Source organism: Thamnophis elegans, chromosome 2 (genome assembly GCF_009769535.1).
Source record: "Thamnophis elegans isolate rThaEle1 chromosome 2, rThaEle1.pri, whole genome shotgun sequence".
Classification (NCBI taxonomy): Eukaryota; Metazoa; Chordata; class Lepidosauria; order Squamata; family Colubridae; genus Thamnophis; species Thamnophis elegans.
This window is the reverse complement of record NC_045542.1, coordinates 103,652,532-103,676,132: the sequence shown is the minus strand read 5'-3', so window position 1 is coordinate 103,676,132 and position 23,601 is coordinate 103,652,532. Positions and strand designations below refer to the sequence as shown.

The 23,601-nt window shown below is 35.4% G+C and overlaps 1 protein-coding gene across 1 annotated transcript in view; it reads right to left on the bottom strand.

Moving 5' to 3' along the window:
• Window positions 1–23,601, bottom strand: part of DOCK3 (dedicator of cytokinesis 3) — a 176,289-nt gene that overhangs the window by 36,833 nt on the left and 115,855 nt on the right. The window contains exons 33-42 of the mRNA XM_032239081.1: window positions 18,538–18,623; window positions 16,772–16,798; window positions 16,559–16,654; window positions 16,081–16,141; window positions 14,211–14,304; window positions 13,161–13,309; window positions 11,685–11,771; window positions 9,554–9,658; window positions 3,609–3,750; window positions 2,090–2,256 (exon numbers count right to left, since the gene is read on the bottom strand). Coding sequence (XP_032094972.1) covers window positions 2,090–2,256; window positions 3,609–3,750; window positions 9,554–9,658; window positions 11,685–11,771; window positions 13,161–13,309; window positions 14,211–14,304; window positions 16,081–16,141; window positions 16,559–16,654; window positions 16,772–16,798; window positions 18,538–18,623 — 1,014 coding nt within the window. The remainder of the gene's footprint in view (window positions 1–2,089; window positions 2,257–3,608; window positions 3,751–9,553; window positions 9,659–11,684; window positions 11,772–13,160; window positions 13,310–14,210; window positions 14,305–16,080; window positions 16,142–16,558; window positions 16,655–16,771; window positions 16,799–18,537; window positions 18,624–23,601) is intronic.

Sequence of the window (23,601 nt, the reverse complement as noted above, 5' to 3'; positions counted from 1 at the left end):
GCCTGAAGATGGCGAGTGAGACCTCGCTGAAACGTTGCCAACACAATCTCAATCTTACACGGGAAAAGACCCAAATACAACAAGACCAGCATATCTCCCTCAGAGGAATGTTGTTCTATACTAAACAACAGCAGTAGATCTTTATTTATAATAGATCTTTATCTGACTCAATCTTAGATGGCTTGACAGAAATATCAAATTTTCACTAAAGGTGGGGCAAGAGGAAGGCAATTGTACATGATGGGGGGGATGACTATTCCAGAGAAGGGGAAGTTACTGGAAAAGTATATTTATAAGGCTCCTAAAGGTGAAAAGTCTTTAATTGAGTGAATGAGTGATCTTATTGTGTAGGCAAACATTACGGCGAGAAGGCAGTCCTGCAGATAACAGGCTCTGAACAGCGAAGGGCTTCTGGACCATCTGCAGCTTCTGAATGTTCTTCAAGGGAAGCCCCACATAGAGCTTATTATAAATAGACAGGAAATCACTCCTGCCATTCCAGGAAAAGTAGCAATTGGCACACTAGATGGAAGCAAATTCTTTATTAACCTTGACTACCCCTAGTTCCTAAAACAGGACCGAGTAGTCCAATCCTCAAATTGCAAAGGAGTTCTACTCAGTGGAGTGCAATTCTATTTAAAATTAAGGATATAGTTTTACTGGAAAGTGCCAGAAAAATGCAGATGATGGGTCTAGGGCTTGATCTCCCTGTCATCCTGACTAAAAACATCATTTTAAAAACCACCATCACATAATGCCCTTCCCCCACTAATAAACCTCAAGATAGTTCAGCAGGATACAGTACTACTGAAATCTGCTTTTGAGACCAAGAAGGATGGTTGCATTACTCTTATTTCTTATCTCAGTTCTGCCAGAGATTATTAAAACACAATTAGTTTTTAATTGTGCTGAAACTAGACAGAAACTGTGCTGTGCTGGAACTAAGCAAAAACTGGGCTAAAACAGATCCAGCTAATCTGTTCCAGCCTAACCAATTTCTACATAACCTTCCCCAAGAAGGAGACGTTGTAGATAGACTGACAATCATCCAGTAAAATGGGGCCAAGCAATGATTTCTTAAGGAGAGGGTGCATCGTCACCCCTTTTGAAGTACACAATAACATACCCTCTCTCAAGGATGCATTTTATCATTTCCTTCAGTGAACTTTCTATAATCTTCTTGGCAGTTTTCACCAACTAGAAGGGACACACGTCCAGACTAAAGGTAATCACACGCAGAATCAAATTCATCTCAGATAACACCCAATGATTCACTAATCTCCTCTGAAGCTGCTCAGCTGGCATCAAGCTCCAAGTGAATCTAAACAACTACTGTATGTCCTTCAGATGCCTAAAATAATGTTCATAGTGGCCCCTTGCATGATCTTCCTCCTTGTTCTTATTCAATTGAATTTTTGTCACTTTGGAAAGAGCTGCTGATTAGCAGTTTGTGGATGCAATAAGAGAGCAAAGAAATGTCAAAATTTTGCCTTTCTCATCACTATGGTATAGACCTGGATATGGGCTCTTACCCATGCTTGCTCATATTCTCTTTTTTGTTTTGCTCCAGTAGTACACTAAATTTTTTTTTTAGTTTGTTTCATTTCTTGGAACTCCTCAAAAAAGCAAGAACCTCCTCCTGCCCTTCAAGTCTGAAAATGCAATTTTGTTCAAGTACACTGTCACTTCCCTATTTCAGCAGGAAGTTCAGGCCTTGGCTTCTGAAGCACCCTCTAGAAACTATATAGTTCTATTAGCTCCCTCAGTCAGACTAATCAAATTTGCAAAAAATTGTATTTTTAGTCTTTTATAGCACAGTGCTATGCATGCCTAAACAGAATTATGTCTTACAGAGCTCAACAAGGCTTAATCTTGCACCTGTTGAGCTGCTTTACAAGATCTACTTTTATATCATAAAGCTGCAATCAAATATTCAAAATTTTCAGTTGTTATTGTTTTTGCCAACATTCAAATTGCTTAACATTTCCTTTGAGGATAGCAATAATTCTATAAGCTGTTATATATATCTAAAAGTTCCACAATATATTTAGCATAAAAACAATGTTAATGTGTTAGGAAGAATTAGAACCTTAAATTCATTTTCCTTGTCTTTGGAGCCCTTGTGAAAAGGCCTGTCATAGCGGAATTTCCTGATGTTGTTAACTCGATAAAAGCTCTTTATGCGATCAGGGACACGATCCATATGTAGTACATCAATATTGTCTGGAATTGGAGTCACTGCATAGATTTGCAGGTCTGTAATAAGAGTCCAGTCAAAGAAAAAAAAAACTACACACAATACAAAAGACTATAGATTAGCCACACTGCATAATAACATTACAGATCACACACACCTGAATCTCATATAGCATAGAAACTACAATGTGAATCTGTGCAATTTTAGCAACTATGGCATCCTATGATATTAATTTGCTAACATCATATAGTTCTGAGCCTGTTCCTCCAAATGAAAGTGAGATGACATGTACTTTCAGTTTTATTTCCTTCCCACTTCTTCTTGCATCTTGATCTGTTATAAAATACTATTGGATGAGCATTTTTTAAAAGTGATACTTATTTTAAAAAGGAAACTTTGTTCAATAATTTTCCATTTCTGTCATGTTCTTAAAAGCTCTTCTGAGCCCTAACTTGTTTTAAATTTAGCACTAACAAAACAATACTCATTTTCCCTTTTTCAATATTTTTCATTAGGAAACCACAATTTAAATCAACATTATCACAGAATTTAATCTATTTTTTATCTGGACATCTGAGCATACACGTTCATTTCAAGTTTGCAAAGAGATTTGTAACAGAACTTTGTATTAGGATTTGCATTAAAACTTTGGTGTTTATTTCGCTGTGCTGTATACATTTTCTGTTTTTATTTCTCTGTAAAATAATTATGATATTTCAGCCATTTATGCCTGTTTTAGATTATGCATTATTTAATTTCTGGTTTGAACTTTTTGTGATCTGAATTAAAAACTGCAATTCTTCCTCAATCTGTTTACAGTCAATTCTTTTCATTTCATCAAAGTTTAAGATCACATTTAGTTTTCATTTCAATTTATTAAATTTGGTTCCAAATTTTGCTTAACAACAACACTATCCAATAAATTCACAATCAAGGCCTCCCTCCCTAATATGGTACTTTGGGAACATGTTTATTTGGGCATTTTAATTTTTTTTAACAGTTAAACATCTCAACTGACATTTCTTGATTTTGCTTCACAGGAAAAGGGGAAATATGCAAAACACTTTTTCTAAAATGTTTTAAGGTGAGGATGTTAGAATAAAAATGTTCTAAAAGTAAAAACAAAAATCTTGCCAGGAAATTACAGAATATAATTTTATGAAGTTAAGAAAAATTAACATCTATGATAATCATCCAATGAATATCAAAGCTCCATTTCACAAATCTGACAGTGCATGCTACATTCTGTTTTTAAGCATCCCCCCTCCCCGCATTGTATTTAAGTTTTAACTGTTTGTAAGCAGACAATGAAAAATATTAAAATTACTATAACTGTGTTTTAATTCTGAAATATTTTTAATTTTGCGATAACTTTGGTAACTTCATTCTAAAACATTCTAATCAAGGATACACTGGGCATCACACTGCAATATGCTATCATCTGGGTGATTTGGATGTTGCATTGCAATGGCTTGTGGAAATTCACTAAGCATTCTTTGTTGGAAGGTCTCTAATCTCTCATAGTCATGGCCTCGACAAACATACTCTTTATTCTGTAAGGAGAAGAAAGCAACATAAAATTAAAATATCACTGAATCACCAAAGCCTCTTTACTTTTATTTATCAACCAGACTAAAGGACAGTGGAATAAGACAGTTTAAACAATTTTATGAAGTGGAAAGAAGGAAGGGACAAACCATGCCTCCAGAGGAGGCATGTTTCAGAGTATGGTCCTAGTACAGGTAGCGCCCCATAACGGACCCTTCCTATTATGGTCATAATATTAAGTGAATAATGTTAAATGAATGAACCCCCATCCCTGCTCTTAAATCTTGCCTACACATGCTTCCATCCTCTTTGGGAAAGCCTTTTTTCATGAAAGATGGAGACCTGCAGGGACGCAAGTCTATCGTGCTCCTGCAGGCTTCTGCGCTCTTTGAAAAAGCCTTTTTGCGCGGAGGACAGAATCGTATGTAAGAACGCAAGATTTATCTTGATGTCTGTAGGAACAGAAGCATTTCCAAAGAGGAAAATAGAGCTTGCATCCCTGCAAGCCTCCATCCTGAGCAAAAATGCTTTTCTAAAGAGGATGGAAATATGTGTAAGAACACGAGATCAAAGGAAAACAGCTTTGCCAGTGTCTGGAAAAAAAGGCCACTTTTCTGCCATATGGCCCAGCCTGTTCTCCTTTCCTACCCCAACATCTTGAGGTTTAGAGATCTTCAAAAGGTGAGTTATCATTGACAGGGTGGGAGAAGCACATGGAATCCGGTGGGCTAGCAAAGCAGACCCAGTGCCTATGGTGACTAAGCAGGATTAGGGTGTGTCATAACTTTGAATTGTCACTAAGTGAATTGTCATAACATGAGGATTTACCTGTAGTGAGAAGTTGTGCAATGTCGTCCACAGTGGATATTTTATATAGTGCAGGCACAAAATTCTTAATAGAACCTCTTTAGATGTTCAAACCAGATAAGAAGATTCAATTTTAATAACATAGTACCTGATGTATTCCAGTGCTATGTAATATAAGTGACAATTAGGACTTTGAAACTCACTAACGATCATGACTAACTTTAGATTTGGTGTATTCTGAGGTGCCAGACTGCTAGATTTGTACCAGTAGCATCTTTTGAGTTATCTTGGGAGGCAGCCCCATGTTTAATAGTTCACGGTAATCCAATTTCATGGTGGTTAAGACATGAGCTACCACTATCAGAGCATATTAATATAGGTGATGACATAACTGGCAAATCTGTTACAACTGGGCAAAGGCCAAGCAAAGGACACCAGATCATCAATCAACTCTTTTAGAGGAAGAAAAATTCCATCCAAGATAACGGCAAAGACTAATGTTTCCAAATTTCCTGAATATTTATAAATACAACTCAACCCAGGTGGTATATTGTCTGGGCTTATTTCACTCCATCTAGTTTTTAACAGCTTCCAAACCCTAGTTCAAACTTTCTACAACCTAGGATAGTAATATATAAATGTATGTCATTAATTCTACTACTCATAGAATCATAGTATCATAGAATTGGAAAGGACTTTGGAAGTTTTCATGTCCTTGTCCTGGATAGAAATCTTCACAGCATCCCAGACAAATGGCTACTCAAACTTTGAATCCAGAACTGAAGTCAAATAGACTGTTCCATTGCTTAATAGTTCTGATGACATCTTACTGTAGACCGCTGGTAGTGATCACTGATAGTGCCTTTCATTTGCATGATAAATAATTACTGGGGAGAGCAGTGAACCATGTGGAGCCTTTAACAAGAAACTGGTTTGATTATGGCAAAGAAAAGGTATCAGATTTATTTTCAGATCACATTTTATCTTTTCCAAATTAAAGGCCATCTCTAGCATGTGTCTTCCCACATGTATTGTGACCACTATTACTTGTGACACTTCCATGGTTGTCATTGTGGCTATCAGGTCATAAATGATACTGGAACTCTCATTTAGTAAAATCCATCTGAAGATTTTATAGAATAATAAAATCATGCAGTTGGATGGAATGCTTAGACCATCCAATGCAAACTACAGTTTAACACAGGAATCAAAAACATTCTTGACAAATGTCTTCCACTCTGCTTGAAGAGTTCCAGTAAAAGTGAACTCACAATCTCCTAGACAAATAGTCCCATAGTTTACCTGCTGTTACAGTTAGCATTTTTTCTAATATTCAAAAAAATTATTGGAATTTAAATTCATTATTTTGTATCCTGCATTCTGGGCCAATAGAAAACAAGTCAAGATTTACTTCTTGTGACAATATATATTAATTTAATTTATTATGTGCCATCAAGCTGTTTCTGACTCCCAGCAACCATAGATTTTTTTTCCAAGATGATACTTAATCTGTTCTTTCATATCTCCCAAAGGTGCATGTATCACATCTATAAATAACTCCATCCACCTTGCTGCTGATCATCCTCTTCTCTTTTCTTCTGCTTTTCTTAGAATTAGATCCTATAGCAGAGACTTGAGTCTTCACATAATATGTCTGAAGTAGAGTAATTTGAGTCTAGTTACTTGTATCTTGAATGAGAATTATGATTTGATTTGATTTGTTCAATGATCCATCAGTTTGTTTTCTAGGCTATCAAAAATATTCTCAGCAACCTTTTCCAACATCAAAATTCAAAAACATCAATACTCTCCCTATCTTGCTTTTTCAAAGTTCAACTTTCACCTCCATGGAATGTATGAGGGAATACACTATCTTGCATGATTCTGATCTTTGTAGGTATAGACATATCAAGGCATTTGAATATCGTTTCCTAGGTTTTCATGGCTGTTCTACCAAGAGCTAGTATGCAGCGTATTTCCTGTTCCTTTACTGTTGATAGTTGATTCTAAAAGATAGGAGCCATTAATCATTTCACCAATTCTATTGTCAATTTTAAAGCTGATTGTTAGGCCATTCAGTGATGATATGGGGATCAAGATATCCCTGAAGCTATGTGGATGGCATTATGGCTGAAATTAGTGGCCATGGGATGGATTTTGGCCAGTGAAATCTCTTTGGAGAAAAGAGAGATTTGGGGATTGACCACATAGACTGCGGACAGCCACTCTTCATGAGTAAATTGCAAGAATTTTTGCAACTGGGTGATGAGCAGAGAGATCCACTCTATCCACAACTGTGATATAGTCTGTGTGGCTATATCACAGCTTGGCTGATTTCCTAATAACTTTCGGAATGACTTCTTTACTCTTTTTTAAATATTAAGAACTTTCAGAGCACATGTTTGGTGGCATTCACTGGGATTCCTTCAATCTTTAAGAAATTTTAATTGGAGCTTGAAATATTTCACAATTTGGGCAAACGAATGGGAAAAAAGGGGATTAGAGTATTTTTTTAAGGAAAGATATAAATGGACTAAGGATCTAGATCAGACTTGGGCATTTTAAAGCCCCAACCCACATCCAGCCCTTTGGCTGTCCCTGTCCAACCATGTGAGATCAACTGGAAATTACAACTCAAATGTAATTAAGTGTATACCATGCATGCAACACAATTGCATTGCTTTTATTTTGAAGCATACTATTTTTAAAATCAATTTACATATATGTCTGCATGCATGCCTACTACTTTCACAGCCCAATTGGTTTGGCCCTCCACAACATTTCCAGTTTCTCATGTGGCCCCTTGAGAAAATTAATTGCACATCTTAGATGGACCTTAAATAGTTTTATTTTTGAAATTAATTGAATAAATCAACTCTATGAGAAAATGACCTATGTTTTGAATTCTAAAAAACCAAACATGATAGTATGGGATTTTGAAGGCTGGACACTAGAGGGAGCTAAAACAAAGTAAAGATTACAATTAAAGAAGGAAAATTATTTGACTTGTCAATACAGAACTGAGGCAAATACCTTATAACACTAAATGTACTGAAGGATATATGAACAATTGAGTCATAAATTAATTTTAAATATGTCTGCCATCAGACAATTTCTAATAAGTTTTATCAGATAAGACCGAAGTAGAACTGAATGTGGATTTTTAAAATGAAGGACTACAAGAATGATCTGGAAAAAGATAAAATACTGAATTTACAAATGAAACTAGCTGACATTTTAATAATTAAAAAGGACATACAAACATCTAACATGGAGTGATTTGGATAGTTTTCTTATATTGGATTTACAAGAGACATCTATTAAAACTTTTAAAAAACTTGATGAGAAGAGACAAAGGAAAAAAAGAAATTAAGTTTTAGGATATTATTTGAAGGGATAAAATATCAAGATTGTTAAAAGTAAAGGGAATGAATATAAAGTTGATTTATTTGATCAAGGTTAAAACATAAGTTATTTCTGATAATGCTTAATACAATTTTAATGACTAGGACTGAATGACAAAGTTTTAAGAATTTGTTTATAGATAAATAATGTGATATGGCATGAAGAAATTGTATTTTAAGAGAAGTGATGATTTGTTAAAATTGTTTATACTTGTGGAGACAAAGAGAGAAGTTGCTTCTTTATATTTCTTTTTTGGTTATAGTGGCATTTTTCTTTCTTCCATAGTCTTTCTTTATATGCTTCTTTTTTCTTTTCTGCACTTTGTATTTTTTTCTCTTTTTATAACTTGTATTAGTTTTTATCTGCACAACCGTTAGAAAAATTCTAGCTGGTTGTTTTACCAGTTGTCATTAATTTGGTTTTTCTTATATTTAATTTTAATCCCTTTTTCACTATGCTTTTAAAAAAAAAACTTTTAGTAAGGCTTGTAGTTCGTTTGTATTTTCAGTTTTCAGAGTAATATCATCAGCATAGCACAAATTATTATGTTTCTTCCTCAAATTTTAAAACCATCCTTCCAATCTAGCTTCCCTTAATATATAGATTGAATAAAAAAAGAGGGTGAGCCTGTGCAGCCCTGTTGCACTCCTTTATCAACTCCTGTGTTTTATCATCCTCTCTTATACTGTGGCTTTCTGACTTTTATAAAAGTTTGTCATAAGGAAAATGAGATGTTCTGAAATTCTGAGCACATTCCACAGCTTGACATGTAATTTAATTTAATTTATTAAATTCTTTTAATAAGTGCAATAAAGCTTATTTATCTAAGAGCTACATCCTTGAAACTCTGCTTGCTAGCCTTCATGTTTGAGTATCACTCTGGGTGACAATCACAAACAACTTCAAAATCTGTTACTTCTTCCAGAATGCAGGACACAGAGTAAAGAATGTAAGTTAAAAGAAGGCAATTAATTTTAGGAATTAATTCCCAATTAATATTAGGAAAAACTTCATACCTGTAAGAGCAATTTGATCAGGTACCAATTAACCAGAGAGGTAGTGGGCTTTCACTGGATCTGTTCAACTAGAAGCTAGACATTCATTTGTCTGGGATTCTTCATCTTGGATTCCTATACTGAGTGGGGGGTGGGAAATTAGAATTCATATCCTAAAAGTTCTTTCAAACTGATTCTATTCTTCTGTGAATCTAAGTCTCGTTTGAATTAATACTACTAGGTTTAATCTATTAAACTGTAGAATGACTTTTTTGAAATTTCAAACACAGATTTATTGTACATACAATATTTTACATGAAAAAAAACTCAATGATGTTTGTAAAGAATGAAAAAGCCAGTAGGAATGCATATACATTCCAGCTACAAAACTACATTAAATGTTAAAATTTCCAAAACAGGGACAATAACCAGACTGGCAGAAACAACACTAATATTTTGGATGAATCAATCAATTGTATAATTTTCTAGATAAATTCATATTTCAAAACAGAACAATTTTAATTTCCTTCAAATACACAAATCATCTTCATTATAAATTGCACTGCATTCATACAGTAATGGATATGTTAAATCTACTTACACGAAGGAAGAAAGGAAATTTTCTTCCATAAAAGCCAACTCTGAAAAATTCAGGTTCCAACCGTTGTTGTTCCATTATATTGTCATAATAGTTGGCTTCCATTTTCTAAAGATAGAAAATATATATATATATATACTGAACTGAAATAATGCTCTACTTTTAGGAGAAAAATGCTGACAGCATTCTTGAATGGGACAACTTGCCACATCCAACTTGCTGCGACCGTCTCATCGCTACCAACTTGCTGCGGCCATTATGCCATGGCTAACTCGCCATGGCCATTTTGACAAAAACACAAATAATGTTGAAGAAATAGTGGTGGATAACATTTGTCACCTTGAGGTATCCTGAGTGGAATTGTCCCACAGTGAGTTGTCTTGTGGTGAGTTGGCCGCAATGAGTTATCCTGTGGCAAGTTGGCCATAGTAAGATGGCTGCAGTGAGTTGACTGTGGTGAGTTGTCCTAGACCTAATGTAGTAACACTATGATATCTGATACCATTAACAAATTGTTTTTGAAAATTTAAGGTATCATACTATTATAAAACACATATTCAAGATAATTTTACAGAGAACTCAATTTTTCATAGGGAGGATTTTATACATAAGTATTTTTAATATTTGTATAGAATACAATAATTATTTTTACATTGTACTTTCTATGCAAGCTTAAAGTTATAAGAACTCAAAGAACAGTTAACAATAGACAATTTTGGCAAAATTGAGTTCATCGGGTCATGAAGGTTCAGAAGTGATTGAATGTCTGAGCAACTTTTAGTATAAAGCATATATACTGACTATTGATTAAACAAAGTGTTATGAAAAATTCTCAAAGATTAAAATCAAAATCAAAACTGATTCCTCACATAGACTTGCAATATATGTAGAAATACATAAACATATGTACACGTTTGAAAATGTTCTTTTTATTTTTATCTTCAATGAATTTTAAAAAGAGCAGCCTTCAGGGTAAACAGTGTTGATTTGAGGGTGTAAAAATATAATTATTTTCAGTTGTATAATATTAAATTCAAATCACAGTTATTTCCATTTGAATAACTATACCAGATATAGACTGAATGCATGGATTTCTATATTCATTTTAGTAAAATATAGATTTTTGCCAAAGAATCTGAATGATAGAGATCTCAAATTTAGAAAAATATGGGAAATCTATTTTAGATGCCATAATCTACAGTACATTCAATGAACTAAATAAGGGAAAAGAGTTACAAAAGTTGGGCTAACATTCTGATTAGATGATGTTTAAAGTTCAGAAGTGAGTAATATTTGATTTTTTTTAGTGGCTGCTTTTCTTTTTAACTAAAACTTAGTAAATGCATTCTAATATACACAGTAAAAGTATATTACAAAATGTTTTTTTTTACTTGCTAAGAATGGTACAGGTAATCCTTGAGTTATGATGACAACCATAATTTTTATTGTTCAGTGACGGAGTTACAAAATGCAACATCACATTTAGCAACAACAATCCCTGCTGTTGTTAAGTGAGGATTTGAGTCATTAAGAAAGTGACTACTTGCAACTTCCTATGGTTTCCAACAACCAAAGTCAATGGGGAAGCTGAAATTGGTCTTGCAAGTTGCAAGTCCCAAGTGGCTTACAAGAAAGACAGCAAGCAAGTAAGTGACTGCTGCCAGGTGGGAGAGGGAGCAAGAAGATGTGTGGGTACTCAGGGAAATACAGCATGAGTATGATGGGGCTTGGGGTGGCAGTAGGGGGGATGTCCATGTGGTTGCTGAGGCATAGCATATCAGCGAGAACAAAGGTACTGGGGTAAGGTGTGTGAATAGTAAGACTTATTTGAGCAACTTGCAGCCTTCCCATCTGGCTTCCACATTGACTTTGCTTATGGGAAGCCCACAGGGAAGGTTGCAAATCACAATGACATGATGCTGCAACCATTGTAAGTGCAAGCTGGTTGCCAAGCACTCAGATCATGTGACTGCAAGGTGCTGGGATGGCTGATACTCTGAGGACCAGTCATAGCCACCACTTGTTCAGCACCACTGTAACTTTGATCATGAACAAGTAGTATTAACCAAGGACTGTCTGTATATTTCCAATTGGCAGAATATCACGTCCTGCAGGAAAGTTGAATATCACTCACCCGAATCCAGCTGAGACTTTGATAATCATATAATGTTTCATACTGAGTAGCCAGGTCTCTGCATAATGGGATTCCAAATTCCCAGCTCTAAAGGAAAGATTAAAAACTGACATGAAATAGGATTTTTATACACAAAAAATATCTAATTAAAGTTAAGTGAGTAACCCTTAGTAATGTATTCCTATGATAAAGAATGGACACAAGAAAAATAAGTGAACATTTAACAATTCTTAATGAGCTCCTTTATTATTTGTTAGCCGGTCAAAAATATAGGCTCTGGGGTTTCTCTGCTTTGGCCAACAGAAAGATTAACTGAGTTGGACAAAAGATACCATCCCAAATTAAAAAATTGTTTATCAAAACAATAACTAACACGGAATAACAGCAGATACTAAAGTATAGGCTGTTAAAGATACTAAAGAATTGTTGTATTGAGTAGGCTCAATATGACAATTCTGCAAAAAGTATAGGAAAGAATGCACAAATGACTCTAAATGTTTAAATAGCACTTTCCATCATTAAAACAGTTGCATTGTTAAAACATTTGCACTTTTTTTCAAGATGGCATGGCTGCTTCATAAACTATTCTTAATAGGCTATTAATGAGTGTTTTGCTTGTGAAAAATAATTATAGTTGTGCATGTACATTAATGCGTGGAAATATATAATTAAATATGGAACGAATTTAGACAAAATACAATATATTAAAACATGGTAGTTATATTAATATATTAGAAATATGTCAGTACTTGAGTAATAATTGCATTAATAAAGGAGAATATTTGTGGCTCAGAGTTGAAATGACGGGTCCTTGAGGCTCTCTAAGCATGGTTGTTTTCTTGCAGACATTTTATTACCCAAACTAGGTAACATCATCAATGGTACTCCACTGATGATGTTACCTAGTTTGGGTAATGAAACATCTACAAGAAAACAACCAAACTCAGAGCTCTAAAGGCCCCTCAATAATTGCATTAGATTACATGTCTAATGTATCTAATTAGATTACATAAATATAGAATTGTAACTATTTACTACTTAAATGATACGTTGTATTTTTATGCATTGTATTTTTCACTTTTATAAAGTGTCTTTTTTGTTGTTAATGTATTGTTCTTTGTCATTAGTTTACAGTGCAATAAAAATAAACCTCCTCTGCTGCTTCTCCATCCCCCGCCATCACCCTTACCTTCTCAGGCCAGGCAAGGAGTGACTGGGAGTGGGGAAGGGCGAGGGACGGGGCCAGCTAGTGATGGGACAGGGAGCCGCAGCAGAGGGCCCAAATAGCCGCATGCGGCTCTGGAGCTATGGGCTGCCGACATCCAGGCTATACACTATAATTCAATGAATTTATGATTCTCCTGACAAGTAAATATATCTGAGTATCCTCCAGTAATTTTGCATAAACATTAATTCTGGCTTTAGAAAAGAATATCTAATAAAATTTGAAAATAATTGCTAATAACATTTGCTGACCTTGCCTTTATTAAAATAATGAATAATCTTCCGACAAAGGTTTTCTTTACGTTGCCACTCTGTCTGAGATGGATAGTGGAGGAATTCCCGAAGAGGCCTGTCCTCCCACTGTAGTAGCTCGCAATACAAAAGCAATGTAAAAGCAGCCTCTGTCAAAACAACAAGCAATGAACACTGCATAACAATATCAAAACATTTCAACTTTAATATATGTGCGAGTAGATGAAAAAATATGAAAATCCTAAATGAATCAGATAAAAAGGCATTTCTCTAGTAAAAAGAAAGTGAATATTTAATCATGTTATGCTGAAGTAAAAACAAATAAATTGATACATAATATTATATATATATATAATATAATAATCTACAATATATATACATAAAATATTGTGCATCAATTCATTTGTCTTTATTTAATTAATTAGTCTTATTTGGACTTTAGGTAATATTAATGGAAATAATGTGGACATAGTAAAAAAAATATACTACATGAAATGTGTTTGAATATTAATAGCTCGGGTTGAAGTTAGGTTGTATGAGCTCTGAGTTTGGCAATTTGGTTGCAAACATTTTGTCACCATTTGAGAAGACATCGTCAGTGCACTTTTAATTGTGCTCTACAAACAACTAATATACTATATGCATGAGTTGTGCTCTACAATTACCTAATACTCTATATGCATGCAATTAAAATAAATTAGTCGAAACTCTCCAGCTAGTGTTTAAGTGCACCTCAAATTGGTAATTGCTAATCTAAGTATTTATGCAGAGACATTGGTAATGTAAACCAATAGTGGAGAATTAATTCCAACCTGCTTACAAAAATGCAGAATGTCTTCCACTTAAAAACAACATGCATGATCCTAGCCACATATTTTTACTGACCACTGTGATATAATTTGGTAAGAATTATGTTACTTACTGTATGCTCATACAATCAATTAATATGTAAATTATACATCTACGGTTAAAAATGTTATGAAAATTTAAAGAGACATATTTTAAAAAGATCACTGTAAACATATAAATAAAACTTTCTCCCATATTTACCTGTGTAATTTTCAGCCTGCAGATGCATGTCACATAACTTGTGTATATAGCGGATATACATTTCCTCTTTATTAATTTCAGATTTATAAAAATTCTGAAAAATAAGTATTTCAAAAAATAATCTCTGAAAATCTGTTGATCAAAATATTTTCAAGATTTATGTATTTTTTCATTCAGTTTATTTAGAATGTTAAATCATGTTTCAGTTTCATGAAATATACCATGAAGAAACTGAAAACAGACATCCTCTTCTACATCCACTCTCTTCTATAACCATCCTTCCAGTACAGAAAACGTTTAGTATTGAATGGACTGTATTTACAAATTAGGATTATTTGAAATACAAATTAGATCTTGAAGATTCAATGATCTACTAATACAGGTAACTAAGCTCAAAACAAATAATGGCCCTGATATTATTTCTTTAATAGTTCCTCCTTAAGAAATGTACTTAAAGGTTGAAAATAGTGTCGTTCTATTTTTATTTAAATCAGGAGAAATAAAAATGTATATTGATTTTAGAGGATTTTTTTTCTTCTTTCTTCCATTTAATCAATTGGAGAGTGCTTGTATAAGTCCATCTCGTTTTCTTGACACAGTTTTTCTGAAGCGGGTTGTCATTGCCTCCAGGGCTCAGAAAAAATGGCTAATCCAAGATCATCCAGCTGGCTTTGTGTCCAAGGCAGGATTAGAACTCACAGTATTCCAGTTTCTAGCCTGATTCCTCAATCGCTGTATTTTTTAAAAAAAAATCACTTTTCACCTCTATGGAGGATACATGTCTTCCTCAGCTTTGTATCTCCTACCAGGAACCTGGGAGTTTGAGTATTCTGTGCAGTATTTTAGCTGTTCCTAGCACTGACTCTTCTGGACAGAGAGCTCTGATATTCCTGGGAATTGTTGGGAGCCGCTCCCGCAGCTTAGGAATCACAGCCCTGACTGTTCCTCCCACCACTGGCACCACTTTAGCCTTTACTTTCCACATCCTCTCTAGTTCTTTCTTCAAGCCCTTCTCCACCTTCTCATCTTCCTTCTTCCTGATTCTGCTTTTATTTGGCTTTGCTACATCAATCACTACCACTGTCTTCTGATCTTTATATTTTATCATGTAATCTACTTGACTGGCTAATACCTGCCTCTCCATCTGGATCTGGAAGTCCCACAAGATCTCAGCTCTGTTAGTCTCCACAACCTACTATGGAACCTCCCATCTGGACTTTGGAGGTCTAGCCCATACACTCTGCAGAAGTTCCTATACACAATGCCAGTTACTTGGTTTAGTGTATGCTTCTGCCTGCCACTATGCATTGGAATTTGAGGCGTTTCTTCCATCTGCCCTTGGTTTCTGTCTAGTGTGGAAAATCCCTGCTTTTATGGATCTGGTGTTTAGTGCCTGTTCTTATGTGGCTATAATTAGTCCCTTGATTTTGTCTTTTGTCTTTTAATCCAGCCCTTTCTAGACACTAGTAGAATTTCTCAAAGTCTGCCACCTCAACTATCTGTCAATGATGCATCTCAATGCAGGGCATTGTCTTTGCACAACACTTACACTGCTTGATCTTCCTTCCAGGTGTGCTGCTGCTTCAGACATTCCCTTATCGGCTCATTTTCAGTTGCCATCTTACTGATATATTACTAGATGCTCTGGTTTCATCCAGAACAATACTAATGAACCTAAGACTTAAATATTTTGAACACATAGTACAGAAACCCCCAATGTTTGGAACAATCAAAGACAATAAAAAGAGGCCATCAAATATAAGGAGGATAAATGCTTTCATTGACACAAGTATGAGATTACAAGAATTAAAAGAAACAGTTTTTGATCCTGGTAAAATGATGTTTATAGTGTCACAAACATTATTCTCACCATCAAGTTAACAGTGCAACCAATTTTCTTGTTCTCTGTTTCATCTCCTTTCATACAGTCTCTGAAAAACAGAAAGTGCTGAAAGTTCAAAACTTTATTCCCTTATAGAATTAAAAACAATATAAACAATTAATCCATAAAGGTATTTCCACAACGTTGACTATGTAGCTTTAGCAAGATTAGCAGTTTTATTTACTTCTTGATTCTATAAATCATCAATAAATCCCTTAAGAGTCTTAATTCTCTAGGGTTTTTTTTACTTTTCTTTTATAGCATTTATGTAATAATATATTGTGAAAATACAAGACGTGACTACAGATTAAATCCTTAAAACTGGAGTACAACTCATGATACTCAGAATGTACATATGCTGTTATAAGCATGAAAAAATCATTGGGAAAAACATTATGTCCTTAGTTACTACTAACATTACTTGCATATGTATCAGAGGTCTATGAACTGTGAATAACTGCATTACCTGTAGTCAAGGAGGCGCTCCATCAAACGAGTAACGGATGTAACAAACGAAACACCTGTCTCCCTCCAAGTTTCTTGTTCTACCTTTTCTAGCAGGCTGTATGAAAGTAAACAATCAGTAAGACTTACTCAGAAATACTATTGATTGTGAATAGTTTTGAGAACACTTAAAATACCTAAACACTTCCATATAAAATCTGAGCAATCATCTTACCTGGGATAAGGCCCAAACAGTTGGGTTCTGATCCACGTTGCATGAAGCAAAGACAAGGAAATTATTGAACTAAGATGATACACTATTATTATTTCATACCAAGAAAATATTGTGCCTGGTCTAGAGATTGCATTTACACTACTCATGAATGTAGGTGGTTTATATATATTTGCAGAATACATACACATTATTTCCTTTACTGTAGAAATAACATATTGCTGAGAAAAAAGCAGGGGTCACACTGTGAGATTGTTTTCATCAGGCTGATTTCCCTCCCCATCCCATGCTCAGTGATACTGTTGGTACTCAGGTTAGAAAGTGAGCATTAGTATTGTGATGATGTTATCCATTCAGTCGAGTCCAACTCTTGGTAGTATATCTATGGGCCTGGTCTCCCCACATCTTCTGATCTTGCACTTGCAGATCTTTGAGGATTTAATTACAAGTTATATGTCTTTTCTCCCTTAAAAGATACAAACTTCCTTTTCATAATATTCAATATTTTAAAGAATGGAGCAATTGAAAGTGCATGGGAGTATAGTTCAATTCACTGCTTCTAGTATAATATTTTATTTTTCAGTAATGTAAGTTGTTTATCTATATATTGTGTGTGTACTTACATTGTGAAATAGTGGCTATGTAGTGGTTTTAACTACAAGGAGAATCTGACCTGACATTTTCTGCAAGTACGGTAAGTACGGCTTTGATTAAAAAAAATTGTTTTTTAAAAATCTGAGCTTTCAGAAGTGAACTCTTCAAATTTAATTAATTTAATTCAGAGAATTATTAACATTTTATATATTAATTATTAGGTTTGTAAGATATATGACACTAATATTAAACCACTGTTGAAATTTAATATTTTTACATTAATTTAATTTTTTTAGTATTTAATCGTATAAAGACATCTCAGTTAAATTCTAAACCATGTGAAAAACAGATTCCCTTGTATGGTCTACTGACAAGCTCTGAATGACCAGGAAAGAATTTAGGTTATCAAAGCAATATAACCAATATTTAAGTTAGTGCTTTAATTCATGCCTTAATTTTGGAACAATGCCAGTTTCTTTTCAGAATTCATGGTATGCTTATTTTCAAAATTAATAAAAACAGAGCTCTTTTGGTAATACAGAGCTGTTTGCCTAACCTCATTTTGTACTTTCATTGAAACTCCAATCAACATCTGTGCAATCTTAATGAAGATCATGTATTTCACAAATAATTTAGTAAATTGTCCTTAAACATAGTCTGAAAGTTCATATTTAGAGATATCCTGTTGAAGATAATGATTACATGAAGATACTCAATATACACTCCTTGAGACACTGAAGGGATAATTATTAGGGAACAGTAGGCAAGACTTCTTCCCTACTCCTGTATTCATTCTGTCAAAACATTGGGACATCTTCAATTGCAAAATGTCAACTCAAAACAGAAAGTCAAGAAAAAGACAGAAATCCAAACATTCTTCTGGAAAAAAGCATTCAAAAGAGATGCAAAAAGCTATAAATGAATCGAATTTATCAGTTATTTCAGATGATTATAATCATGAATTGATCTTTCATGTTAATATAATGCAATTAATAACAAATCTTGATTTCTGCAATTATTAAATAAAATGGATTTGCTGCTTTATATTAAAATCTATTTTTATCAAACCATTTATTCTGATGCATTATTCATTTCTAAGAATAGTTTTTATGTTTAGATCATCCAACCTCTTTATATAGACATGTACAGTTTTAATAATGCTAAACAAGACTTACAGCAGACTGAAGAGTTCCCTGTAATTTTCATCTCCTTTTCCCTCTGATACCAAACTGTCTAGCTTATCAATCAATTCTGCCTCCACCTGGATCAAAAAGAAAGAATTTGTAAGAGTAGCTTAGTTTGTAAATCCTAAATATAAAGAAGGATGTGAAAATGATATTTCATGATATTTCTCCTACTCTGCATGAAGATTATTTTTATGGAGATACAGATGATTTCTGTTTCTTAACATAGAGTAATGAAAGTAGCAAAATGTAATTTCACAAAATGGTAAGTTTATGAAAAACAATATGCCTCATTTGTTTGAGGCATATTAAGGTTGTTGTCACAACTTTTTTGACTGGACATCTAATAAAATGGCTTTTTTTTCATTTTCAAAATACAATACCACTACTCATTCTCTTATATAGTTATGCATTTAGTGTAGAATAAACAAATCAGTGTATTATTTAAAATGTAAAGCAAGACCATAATCCAAGACTGTTACTTGCTAATTAAAGTTGATCAAAAAATAATTAGATCTTAATAATAATTCATTAGCTATGTAATTGCAATTCCAAGACTTTTTTTAATATTAGTGTATTTATACAGTTAAATCTTCTCTGGACTTTTCTAAAAATTCATTTTCTTCCACATATATTCCACAGGTATTATGAATCTACTGAGAATCTAGTGATTAAATAAAACTCTTTTTTAAAAATAAATATGGCGTTCTATTCACAGACAATTTACAAGTAAAAAGGAGCTGTTTTTGTTGCACAGATATTTATCGGACAATAATAGCATTATAAGATTGTCAAACATACCATTCCTCAATCTTTCATTGCTTTAAACAGCTCAACAATATTTTTTGCCATTTTCCTTATTTCATTGCTTTTCCAATAATACAAGTTGCGTGTATATTATAATATTTTTTTTAAAGGAGATTTTGTTGCCCTCAGTTGGATAGCCTTGTTTTTCTCTAGTACAAGGAGATGATTCATGTCTTGTGTATAAGATATGGTGGATGGCTAGAAAAATTCTGCTACTTTCCTTATTATACTTTATTTTATACTGCACTGGAGTTCTTATAACAAACCTGTAGATGTAACAGCATTAGTCATGGCTTGGAATGTGTTATACTTTTACTTTTATATAGTTCTTAAAATCAAATAGCTCTAAGATTTGAAAAAAAAACCAGTTATATATTTGCAAAAGACTATAACAAGACAGACTGCGTAAGTTCTCTAAGTAACCATTAGCAATATTTGTGTAGATATGATCTATGGGCTATACACAGATGCAATATTTTTAAGAGAAAGAAATTTTTAGGGGAATGTATATCATAGCCAAACTCAGTGGCTAAGACACTGAGCTTGTTGATCAGAAAGGTCGGCAATCCCTAGTACAGGTCTCCTGTGTGAGCAGGGGTTGGACTATATGACCTCCAAGGTCTCTTCCAACTCTGTTACTGTTTACTTTTCTGTGATCAACAATTAGTTTAGCTGACCATGGGAATGTGGTTGATATTGTATACTTTAACTCAGGGGTGGGTTGCTAATCCCGTTCCAACTGGTTCGGTTGGAACGGGGCTGGTGGCGTCCTCGTGCACGCGTGCAGTTCACGCATGCGTCTTAGCGCCCGCGCGATGCTCCAGCTGCTCGCGGAGACTCATGCAGGCGCTGTATGTGCCATCCAGCTGCTTGCGGAGAATCGCGCAGGCGCTGTATGTGCCATGCGCCTGCGTGGAAGCGCAGAAGCCTTCAAAGACCGGTAAGGAGCGCGGGCGGGCGGGCCCTTCGCCGTTCCCAGAAGTTACTTACTTCCGGGTTTGCCGACCAACCGGTTCGCGGGGACCACCGCGAACCGGTTGAAACCCACCCCTGCTTTAACTTCAGCAAAGCATTCATAAGATTCCAACAATATATTGGTAGAGAAAAGGACAAAATATGGGCTGTATAATACTATAATTAGTATAGTAGACTGAACAATCATATCTATTAGGTATATGTCAATTGCTCAACATCAAATTGCACTGACTAGTACATCAGAGTTCTATTTTAAGCCCTATGCTGTTGAATAGATGTATAAATGACTTAGAAAAGAAAATTAAAAAACAAGGTTATAAAATATGGTTAGTTGATATAAAAATAGCAGGGATAGCACATATCTTAGAAAACAATGTTAACATTCAAGAAGACTTTAATAAGCTAGAACAATGATCTAGAAACATCAAGATCAATTTTGATGAAATTAAAACAAAAAATTTAAAAAAACAATCTTGGTGGAAACAATTGAAAAATCCTATATTTGGATAGAATAAATCAAACGTTTGGGTGGGGGAACCTTCCTGAATAACAGGCAAAAATAATCAGGTGTCCTGGTGAATCAAAAATTAAACATGAACCAGCACTATGATGCAACTGTAAAAGAGCAAATGCAATCCTATACAAAAATAGAATATAAGATCAGAGAAACAATTGTTCCTCCCTATTCAGTGTTGGTCACATCACATTTGGAAAATTGCCTTCAGTTCTTGGCATCAGATTTTAAGAAAGAATTGGCAAACTGGAACATGTCTTGAAGACAACGACCAACATGATATGAGATAGTTGGATGCATTGGACATGTTTAAACTGGAGAACAAACTACTGTGTGGAAACACAATAGTGACCTTCAGAAATTTGAAGAATTGTCATATAGAAAAAGGAACAATTGTTCAGAGTTGTTCCATCAGCCAAGCCAAGAAATCATGGATTTAAATCATAAAGAAATATATTTCACTTGAACATTAGGAAATATTTCTTAATGCTATTAGTTTTTAACTATTGACTGTCTTGTGAAATGGTGGACATTCCATCTAAGGTGATATTTAAAATTAAATTGAAAAGATAGTTAAATTGTAGACGTTTACAATATAAGTTTATATTATGCAAAATGTGATCTGTTTTCCACCCAAGTCCTAAAACTAAAGAAAATGCAATTAAACAAATGAATCAAAAGCATTACACTTGCTCATTATTTGCTCATTATTAAGGAGAATGACCAAAGCTGCATTTTTGTATATAGCAAATTATGTGAATCTCTGCTTTCAGTAACTGGTATGCACTGATGGTCACCAATAACTGCAACTATGGTTTTCTGATAATTGTTGATCAACCCTGTGCATCAGCATGGACTAATTTTAGCCTATTCCTCCTTTAAAAAAATAACTTCAACTCAGGGATGTTGGTGGGTGTTTTAGCTTGAAAAATTAATTGGGTAGTTATAGAATTGGCTTATAATAATTATAGGCAATATAAAAAAATTAAGGTTGTAAACGCACAGTATTTTACTGTGTTAGAAAGAGTAAGAAGTCAACTCTTCCTTTCTCCCTTTTTTTAAAAAAAATATTCATTTTCATTTTTTCATTTTTATTTTAGGCTATAATAAACTTTAATAAAAACTAGCATTTATAAAAAAGAATATTGGCTATTCATTCTTATTTTTGGGAGGCAAAGAAAACAACAGGTCAGATGCTGAACGGGCAGATGAATTTACCGAAAGAAAACACCAGATGATTGGCTGGTGAGCTAAGATAGGATACTGACCATCACCCAGGACTGTGGAAATGGCGGCTACCTGTTGCCTTAGGGTGTTGTGTGCTAAGCCTTGTTCCAAGCCATCCAGGACCTGCGGTGGGAATGCCCGTACGGGGTCAATGATCTTTGCCCTGCACCACCTAGCAAATGCCGACCTGATCGCATTGTAGATGCGTGTTGTCGAGGGTCTCCTGGATGCCTCGATGGTCCCAATTACCCTGTCTGAGATGTTGGCCGCCATCAGGATCTGCCTTTCAAGTGCCAGGCGGTCAGCTGGAGCCACTGGGCTCCGGGTGGAGCAAGATCCCCTTGCACAAGATGATCTGATCCCAAGGAATCTCCATAGGGGGAACACTGACAGGCGGACAAGGTCTGCAAACCTCCTGGGTCCTCCTGGGTCAGTGTGGAGCTACTAGTACTATCTCTGCCCCCTCTGTCTCTAGTTTCCTGATCACCCCTGGGAGGAGAGGGAGGGAAGGCGTAGAGAAGGCCTACCAGCCAGCAGCAACAAAGCATATCTACATCCTCTGCTCCATGTGACAGGAATCAGGAGACGAATCGCGGCAGCTGGGCATTCGCTGGTGTGGCAAAAAGGTTGACCGCTGGTGTCCCACAGTGATGGCAAATCTGCTGGAACAGCTTGGGTTGCAACTGCCACTCCCCATGGTCCATGGTAGTACTGCTTAGCCAGTCGGCCTGCAGGTTCACCATTCTCAAGATGTGCTCTGCTACAATCGATCCCAGGTGTCTCTCTGCCCATGTGCCTAGTCTCAGGGCCTCGACCCATAGGGACTTTGAGTGAGTGCCCCCCTTGCCAGTTTACATGGGCTTTTGCCGCCACGTTGTCCCTGAGCAGGAGCACGTGTTGGCCCTTGAGCCAGGTCTTGAAGTTGGGTAGTGCTAGGTGAGCCGCCTTGAGCTCTAACCAATTTATGTTGTGAAGGAGGTCGGCCTCCATCCACAGTCCCTGCATTAGCTGGTTCTCTAGCACCGCTCCCCAACCATAAAGGCTGGCATCTGTGGTTAGTATTAGACGGGGCAGCTCGCAAATCGCAGATCCCAGACTTAGGGCTGGAGAAAGCTACCATCGTAGGGACAGAAGAACCTGCGGAGAAATGCACATCAATGCCACCGATGCGCTGGTGCCCTGTCGCTGGAATGGAATTAGGGCCCATTGCAATGTTCTGGAGTGTAAGTGGGCCAGGCATGATCCCTATGCAGGAAATCATTTTTCCTAAAAGGTTGGATAACGTGAATACAGACACCGTCCGAGCCCAACATACCTGATGTATTAGTTGGACAAGGCTGTCCCGGCAATCCGTTGATAAGAAGACTCGTCCCTGGGCCGTGTCGATGACCGCTCCCAGGTGCTGAAATCTTGTGACAGGTTGTAGGTGGCTTTTTTGAAAGTTCACCGAGACCCCCAGAGTTTGCAATGACTATATTGTCAGCTGCAGGTCGTGTCATGCCCGGGCCGCAATTGATGCTTGGACGAGGATG